The 9130-nt window shown below is 32.8% G+C and overlaps 2 protein-coding genes across 2 annotated transcripts; one reads left to right on the top strand and one right to left on the bottom strand.

Moving 5' to 3' along the window:
* The first annotated feature begins 4110 nt into the window (after positions 1–4110).
* Positions 4111–5639, top strand: MED11 (mediator complex subunit 11). The gene is made up of 2 exons (XM_028174294.2): positions 4111–4731; positions 5020–5639. The coding sequence occupies exons 1-2, from the start codon at positions 4656–4658 to the stop codon at positions 5346–5348; spliced, it is 405 nt and encodes a 134-aa protein (XP_028030095.1). The 5' UTR covers positions 4111–4655; the 3' UTR covers positions 5349–5639.
* An 876-nt stretch (positions 5640–6515) lies between these two features.
* slmo (PRELI domain containing slowmo) lies at positions 6516–8616 on the bottom strand. The gene is made up of 4 exons (XM_028174315.2): positions 8382–8616; positions 8123–8288; positions 7613–7807; positions 6516–7327 (listed from the first exon to the last, which is right to left on the bottom strand). Exons 1-4 carry the CDS (start codon positions 8411–8413, stop codon positions 7034–7036), a joined length of 687 nt encoding a protein of 228 aa, XP_028030116.1. The 5' UTR covers positions 8414–8616; the 3' UTR covers positions 6516–7033.
* Between the last annotated feature and the right edge of the window lie 514 nt (positions 8617–9130).

The raw sequence follows: 9130 nt of genomic DNA, 5'->3' as shown, positions 1-9130 counted from the left end.
CTAATTGTTGCTAGGCAACAACTATTCTTCTTAATAAACTTATGATGGTTACACAGATATAGTAAGAAGCCCAGTTCTAACAACGGTAACCACTCACCATCAGGTGGGCCGTATGCTCGTCTGCTTACAAGGGCCTTAAAAAAAAAACTACCTTTTCTAGGTAAATCAACATGAAAATTATTCAATAACGACTAATTCTAAGTTAAGTCGTCTTCTTCAGAGGAATCATTTTTGTCTACACCATTATTGCCATGCAGATTTATATGACTCTTTAGTACCATTGTGATTTACAACGGCTATTTGAATTTTATAACTATTGCAGCATTTTCGTTCCAATCTCAAACAACAGCGCACTCTCAATGTAGCAGTTAAAAAATTTAACTTCATTCTATTCCTCCGTTTGTTTTTTATTATAGTCATACTGCTAAATAGTCTCTCAACATCGGTATTAGAATGAGATAGTATTAAGAGACTAATCACAAAATTCGCTAATTCATTAAATCTCGGCTCTCTTTGAGTTAACACATGAGATTCGAATCTGTACCATTAACATTTATTGTCACAAAATCTTGAATATTTTGTGTAAAAAATATCTACTTTCTGGGTAGGCTACATTAGTTTGTCAATTAGTGTATCAATCAAATTTGTCAATTCATCATATAGTTTTGAATGATCTGTTTCTTTTGATTCAAATAATTTATTAACTCTGTTAACATCTGTGGGAATTGGATACAATGTAAGCATAATTGACGTCATCTGAATACATTCCTTGCAGCCATTCTGCTTTGTAACATCTTTTTCTTAATTTGACAATATTGAGGTGTGTTTTCAGCACAAACCATTGTGTGTAAATGCGTGCAACTGTGGACTTTATAGACTACTATTTAGTTTGAGAAGATTGTATAATGTATTAATGGCTCATGATCGTCATTAATAAATTTGTATAGTTCTATGTAAGCAGCTTACCTCGAAGAAGAACGACTGAATCAGTCTTATGTCAGTTAGTCTTATTCAGTCAGTTTCTTTAACAATGAATTCGAGATTTCTGAATTAATATGTAAATTGTGCTGTTGGTTGAGTTTCGTACTTCACTACTGACTGAAGCAATAAAAGACACTAGACAACACCACTAGCCACTAAAATCAGAATTTGACCGCTAAGAGGTGTCTAAGCCACCAGATTAGTGGAAATTCTACTCAGTTGGCAACATAGGATTTTAGTCAGAATTTTTCCTTTTTTTTAAGGGATGTTATGACCTGGCAACTAAGACCTTTAGGTCATGTCTTATTTTAATTTACATTCTTATTTTTATGAAAAATGATAATATGGAGTGAAATGAAATGAAATGCAGATGATTAATTTGACACATTAATCAACTGGGATGAAATAAAACGTAGTGAGATGAGGTGATATGGGATGAAATATAATCTCAGTAAATATAAGTAAAATGGTATATTAATTACTATTAAAATAATCTCAGTAAAATGGTGGTAATTTACTGAGATTTTTTCAGTGGACTTTTTGGAGAATCCCGAGAAGTTACGTCCAGCGACTTTGTTTCAGCTTCTCACATGTGTGCACTTTCACAGATATTAAACAGTTAATAAACCACCGTTATTACCCATTTAAACCTGAAGAAACACTAAATAGACAAAATTAAACAAATCACACCACTTCACTCCTTGCGTTCCCGCCAAAAAGTCCGAATTTTTCCAAGTAATTTTTGTGTGACCACTGCAAGTACTTAGAAAATATGTTGGAGAACCGGTTTCATACTTAAGTATGGGAAACGTACAGAATCTAAACAGAGATTCACAACGGTACCAGTCCGCGGTCCTTTCATATTCATCCAGAATTTAAGTCCAACTGCAGCCTACTTGTATGACTCCACAGTTCGACATAAACAAAACTTTCCTCAGTATTTTCTATGAGTAGTACAGGACCCCTGGTACACTTTTCATCATTTATTACTAACAAGCTGATTTTTCGTGAGTAGCTTCCTTTTGACTAGACGCCCAACTTTTTTCCTCACAGTAACGTTGGTAAATGGTAGTTTACTTGGGGTAGCAAGGAAGAAATATGTTGTTTTGACGAATTAAATATATTTATTAGTAATAAATGATGAAAAGTGTACCAGGGATCCTGTACTAGAAAGGCTTATTTCAACAAAATCAACGATTTTTTCTACAAAACCCTAAATGTTATAACAAACAAAAAAAAGTATGTTTTTGTGTTGTCCAGCTGGAGCACTGGGTATGAATACTCCAGAGGGTCCCACAAACAAGTTCGAAAAGGAATGGTAGCGAGCGAGGTGCGGACGTATTCTTGTGTGTATGCTTCGGTGGTTGCGGGTGAACTGTCGGCGCCAGTAAAGGCGCACGCGCGGCTTGCCAAAAGGAAAGCCACTCGGTCGCTACTCTTTGAATCGCGCCGGGAACCGACGAGAGTCCCTGATTGGTCGCGGCGCGCGATCAGACGCGGCTGCCGACGCGGCAGGCGTTAGGGTTGCTATAATGTATTAAATTCCAAATAATTCCAATGTACACATAACACAAAAAAATGCTAGGTGAAAACAGATCAATCTAAAATAGGTTTAATAAATGCCAGATAAAATTTCAAATCTCTTCCTAATGTGAATGAAAAAATTTTGCTTCACCCCAACTTTTATATATTTAACTACTGGTTGCAGTGCATAATATTTCCCGATTGTGATCCCGAAATTGGCTTAAGCAGAAGAAACATATGCGAACGTCATTTTGTGTGCAATAAGCTTAGCTAAGAGAAAGTTAGTGGTAATATCTCATCTTTCTCAGTAGTCAAAAGGCGTTGCTTTAATTTCGATAATTGTTAAATTAGTTCTTGTTTGAAGGCATCACATCATTTTGACGTAGGTGGTAATAACATACATTTAAGTATTACGTTAATTACCAATCTCATCAATGATGGCGTGGCCACTGAAGAATGCAATGATATTAATATATATCTGAATTTGTATCAAATTAAATGAAATTAAATGAAATACAATAGTTCATGGTGAACATTTTCTGAAAGTTCATTGGACTGTTTCGAGAACCCCAGAGACCGTGTCAAGTCTGAAGTCACTTTATTTCAAAGGATTTAGTTACTGATTGCGGAAAATCTTAATTGTATTATGTCTACCGGTTGTTCTTTTCATACAAATGACCGCTTTTATTACAAACTTGATTGTATAGGCTATGTTACCTTTGCCTTTCTAATGGAGCATTCCGAAAAATCCTATAGATTAAATATTACTAAATATATATACCGTAAAATGGGGCGATTAGGGACAAATTCCAACTTTATGAGCAATTTTAAGGTAGTTGTTGATGTATATAATGCTATATCAGGATCAAAATGATTGAGTCTTGGGGGCATCTTTGTTGTCTAATTTAAAATTATGCAACTAGTATTCCAGTATAAGCAAAAAATGCAAAAATAGGTGTAATCCCTATTTACCCGAAAATTGCGGTTAATTGGGACGAAATGAGAAATTTGCTAGGGTTGGCACTACTTTTATTTTTATATATAGTTTTAAATTATTTTTTTATTTAGTTGCACCAACAAAGTGATCATCAATAAAAAAAATTTAAAAACTGACAAAAGTACATGGCAGACATCACCTCAATTATAGGTGCAATCGACAGTGCTGATATTTCTATCTGGGTTAAGAGATTAGGTGTGTCGGTTATTCCATGGATTAATCAGATGAATACCCCCACTCTGAACAAATATTAAATATTTATTATTCAAATATTAAATATATTACTCAGACATTTTTGTCCACCTTGAGATTTCATTGATCTTGTTACATGTCTCTGCAAAATCGACTTACTTATATTAAATTGCTTATCTATTTCAACTAAAGACTTATTCAATATTTCGCTTCGAATAAACCAGATTTTTACCAACAAATTTAAAAAATATTGTTATAACTACATAGACAACCCTACAAACCTGTATCTATTTATACTTAGGTCGTTTCCATTTCACGTATTCTCATCCCAATTGACCCCTTTTTCGTTGTTATTTGTACCTAAGACGTCCCCAATATCCCCAAAAATAAACAGATTTTTACATGTATTTTTATTTAATCAAATACATTAAAACCAATAACAACTGAGACTTACCTTTAATATATATGCTGGTTCAAACACTAAATAACGTTTATAAATCATAGTCGTCTTCTATTATTATCAAATAAATAAAAGAGAGCAAAGTTTCTAGCACTAAAATAATTACCACCACAGGAAGTTAATTTGAAACGCGATTTTTTTTAAGTTAGCAGCTATTATCATGCATATTCAGAGTTGTTTTGTGAGCTTTCAACATTCTACTATTAAACTACAAAAAATGGAAGATTTTGCAACGAATATAAAACTTATATTGAGCGTCGAAAGATTTTCCCGGTTTTTTCCCGATTCGCCTCTCAATCCCTAATCGCCCCATTTTACCGGTATATGCTTTAGCCAATTTGTAGCCAATTAGCCATTGTATGTAGCTTAATAATCATAATAGTCCATTTTACTTTATGCTTAATAGGTATAAACACAGGAAATTTAATTTAATTTGCATCAGTGTTCGCTTTAGTCTTATACCTGGAAATATCTAAGAATAATTAAATTACAATAGAAATCATGGCTGCACCGATGGAAAGGATTCAAGTTCTAGACGAAATAGAAAAGGATATTATCACCTGTCTACAATGTGCAGGTAAATATTTTTAGACAACGTTTTACATTACCATGGTTTTTTTAAATACAAAATATTGTAAAAGAAACCTCCCTTTTTCGTTTAAATGTAGATTATAATAAAACTGTTTAGTGAATTATAAGGTCATTATATAAAATCTTACTCATTTAGAGTATACTTTCCATAAAATAGAAAAATATTGTTAAAATTAAAATAGGTTCTTAGAAGTGCTTCTTAAAACTTATTTGCTGTATAAGTTTATGTTTGCCTCAAATATATTCCTTGTTCTTATCATTACACAATTTTTAGCTCAAGCACTTCTTGAATTGAGTAAAGAAAAATCTGGTCAAAAACAAGCTGAATCAAACACATCACAGTTTTTAAGAACACTCAGTCAAGTGGAATCAAAGTTGAGTGAACAAATAAATTACTTGACTCAAGTTTCAACTGGACAACCACATGAAGGTTCTGGATATGCTTCACAGAAGGTTTTGCAAATGGCTTGGCATCGTTTAGAACATGTCAGATCATGGGTGAATGAATTAGATCGTCTGAAAGCTTCTCATTTGGCAACTCCAAGAACAGCAACAGGAAGTGTACCAAATGGCAATATGACATCATCTGGCACCAGTACCTGATATTAAATTAATTAAACGTATGGACATTAAATAGTAACCTGCACATTGAGTGAAAACAATAATAATAATAATTGTTGAACACTAGTTTAATTAAGAACAAGTTTTATCTAAAAATATGATTGTTTATATATTGCTGACAGGAGGTTAGCCATTTCCAATGGTTGAGTGGTGTTGACATACAAAGAATTTTTTTTTGTCATGTGAGCATTCTACTTTCTAGGTAATAGTAATTTTACATTTTAAATGTATTTATTGTATCGGTATTGTATTTATAAATTTTCCTTCCTTGAACATTTGTTTGTTTGTGAACCATTGTTTCCTAAGACATGAACACAAACGGGAGAATTATTCTGCTCTCAGCTACCCTATGTGATAGGCATCGTGAGGATAGAAGTCTTATGGATATAATAGAAAATTAATTAGTTTGGTATTTCTGTCTATTGAGGAACCTTGTTTTCGTTGTGTTTTGTTCTGTAAGTTCCAAGATGATTTGTTAAAGGTGATCCATAATTTATTTTTATCAAGCCACAGCCAGTCCCAAGAGCAGAGTTCATCTATACTACCTAAAAACAATGTATTTTTGGAAATCTTTTTTGCACATACATACATTACATGCTATGAAATGAACTACCCTGCAGTGTTTCTTGAGGACTATGATATTTCTTCAAATTAGGTTTGAGGAGTGTCTTGGTTGTTCATTGATGACGTGAGTGACAGTGACTACTCATTTGGCGGACCATATACTTGTTTACAAAGACAACGAAAACCAAGTCATATTATTCTCTCAAATATTTATTGCTGTAAAAGCCCATCATAACATTAAATAAGCAGTTTAAAGCGTCTCACAAATTATTGTCCTCTTATTTTAAAGGACTAGAGGACATTTATCCTGAGATGTCTGTTCTTATCAGTTAGTCAGCCAACTTGTTTGGGTGAGTACCACTGGTTTTAAGATAAATTCTTTTTATCCTGTAATGACCTCGTCAAATCTATCAATCAAATCAATAGTTTGTTACTTTGTCTCCAAATTTAAAACAATGAAAAGAGTTCTTCTAGAGTCTAACATAAAACACTTATCTTCAAAACTTCTCTCTTTCTTGACAGATTTTGTTTTCATTTGTTAGGAGCATTCATACAATTTTGGGAAGATAGTGAAAAACATCAACACAGATTGATATACAGTTTTTATTGATCGTATTTCTTTTTGGCCATACAATTTTTATTTTGGAATCAGTCACTGAATCATTTGTAGCTACATTGACCCCGCTTGAAATTATTTGCCAACCTTTGTGCTAGATATTTCCATAACAGAGTACACAATAATTATCTAATTCACATTTATCAAATTATTATGTTGAGGCATTAATTTACATTATTATACATAAGAGAGCAATGCCTCTTATTTGTAATTATCATAAATAGTTGATTAAGCCTATACAGCCATAATGCTTTAAGATTGGAACCATGGAACCATGAACCATTGAAAAATGGATTGGTTTCATCCATGAATCCCTTGCTTGATTAAAGAAAAAGACTAAGGACACTAAATTATGCTACTACATTTATTGTTATTAAATAAATCATGTCAATGATGAATAAACTAGGACACAAATGAACATGGCAGGTCATTAGTGCAGTCCGTTTTCGATATATGTATTGCAGAGGCATGCATATTACTCCTCTTTTCAGCTCCTCTGGTTGGCATTAGCTTTAGTTAATTTTTCTATATCATCAAGTGTGCTTTTTGCTTTAGACGAGATATCATCCATTGATCTTCTTGCTGATGTTGTGATGTCATCAATTGACTTCTTTGTTTGTGATAATAATTCATCTGTACTTTTACAGGCTGAACTTGCAAGCTCCTTAATTTCAGTATCAAACTTCCCTATAACCCATTCTATAGCTTGCCTTCCTTTGCCAGCATTTAGAGAAATTTTGTTGGTTAAAAGGTCTTCCATGTAACTACTGAGAGGCACACCCTAAAATTTAAAAATACAATTTATATTGTTACAATAATTTAATTTTAAATAGTCCCATTGTTTTAAAAGAATGGGGCAAAACATTAATTGCTTTTATTACAAGCAAGATTTTTGATGCAATTGGTTAATAGTCCATCAGATAAGGAAGGTTGCTAAATGTGGAATTAATAAAATGGAAAGTGTTTTCAAGAATATTTGGCAACATGTCTAAATATCTTCAATAATGTTGGCTATCATTTGTCCTTAACCACTAAATCTGGTTGTAATAATAAATTTAGTTCTTACTTGTACAGTGACTACAGCTTCTTGTTTTAGTAATGTTTTTGAGGAATCTGAAGGATGTGGAGTATACCGTACAGTTTCATCAACAGCAATGTAATGACAGAATGTTAGGTTTGTTGTTTTTAAAGTCATCTGTCGCTGTATTGGGTTTACTTCTGATATCTCACTAGCATAACATATTTTTGCAGTACCAATTAGCTGAAAAATAATACATTAGCTTGTTGTCAATGTTTTTCATAATCTCTGAATTTATTCTGATAAAAGAAAGATAACAAGATAAAATATGTAGACTTGCCATTTACCAAGGTCAATAGTGTCTGCAAGTTCATAATTTTCCACATGCAAGATAGATAAGTTTAAAGACGTCAATTTGCAGAAATGGGTTTTTTATCATTGGTACAAATAAACCTGCTTAAAAAGTACCTGCTTTAGAACATTTATAATTAAATACTAAGAATAGTCACTGCAAATGGAGTATTACAATAATGAGAAAAATCAATAACTGTAACTTACCGCCTGGGCCCATCGTGGAAAAAACCATTTGGAACTGACTAATCTATGAGTATGAAGTACACCATCTACAACTTTTCTTTCCACAACATCTGTTCCTATGACGGCTGGATTCATAGGATTAGGATATTTTCGCCATGCTGCTTGAGCAACTGTTTCCCATGGATGGCTGTAAGGAAAAGGCGAAAAATAATAAGAAATTGCTATATCGTACAAAATCGCTAGTTGCGTCATCAAGTTTTCCAATGTTCACTTAACTTACTTGAATGTATGTTCTGATGTCCAAATCTTCATGTTTTTTTCTAATATCTAATGCAAATTGCAGTATAGAGATAAGGATCTCTAAGACTAAAAATTATATTTACTTATCACATTACTGACACTACACCACAATCACACCCTCTCTCTCACTTCACCAACTCGACAAGAGAAAAGAATTGACAAACTCAACTGTCTCATGATGTCAAGGTAAGTCAAATGTCATGTTGTATAATCTATGAATGTTGACCATAGACCTATATAGTAGGGACACGACATATTGTTCTATACGTACAATTGCTTATATAAATAGCACCCATTTTGAAGGCACATACATAAACATATATCTATCTCGTTCTTACTCAGCACTTTAACTCGCAGGAAAACAATATAACAGTATTTCAGTGCGTACATAAAATGAAACATGAATATACGTAAATGTCTCCGTCTCCGTCTAATGAGGCCGAAAATCCGCCATGTTTAGCGCGCCAAATGTCATTGTCACGTCAGTTCGGCCGTCTGTTTTGGGTTGTACATTATTTATTGACTTTGATATCGATTTAATATGATTGCTTATATAAAATTTCTTATTTTATCATGCTTAAAACATACAAAAATAATAATTAAAACATATTTTATAGGATCTCAAGAAAGTCGTCGGAACTATTTAAATATAATTGTTTTATAACACTATTGTCAACTCGTTAAATATTTAATAATTATGTGATTTTAGAGAGGAAGTCACAAGGAATG

This window comes from Bombyx mandarina, chromosome 04 (genome assembly GCF_030267445.1).
Source record: "Bombyx mandarina strain Sakado chromosome 04, ASM3026744v2".
Lineage (NCBI taxonomy): Eukaryota > Metazoa > Arthropoda > Insecta > Lepidoptera > Bombycidae > Bombyx > Bombyx mandarina.
This window is presented reverse-complemented; position numbering and strand designations above follow the sequence as displayed.

Bases quoted from the DNA above. Each gene is read 5' to 3' on its own strand.
- MED11 (XM_028174294.2), top strand. From the start codon at position 4,656: ATGGCTGCACCGATGGAAAGGATTCAAGTTCTAGACGAAATAGAAAAG. The intron at 4,732-5,019 runs GTAAATATTTTT...CACAATTTTTAG, and splicing joins CACCTGTCTACAATGTGCAG to CTCAAGCACTTCTTGAATTG.
- slmo (XM_028174315.2), bottom strand. From the start codon at position 8,413: ATGAAGATTTGGACATCAGAACATACATTCAA. The intron at 8,289-8,381 runs GTAAGTTAAGTG...TTTTCCTTACAG, and splicing joins ACATCAGAACATACATTCAA to CCATCCATGGGAAACAGTTG. The intron at 7,808-8,122 runs GTAAGTTACAGT...ATTATTTTTCAG, and splicing joins TTCCACGATGGGCCCAGGCG to CTAATTGGTACTGCAAAAAT.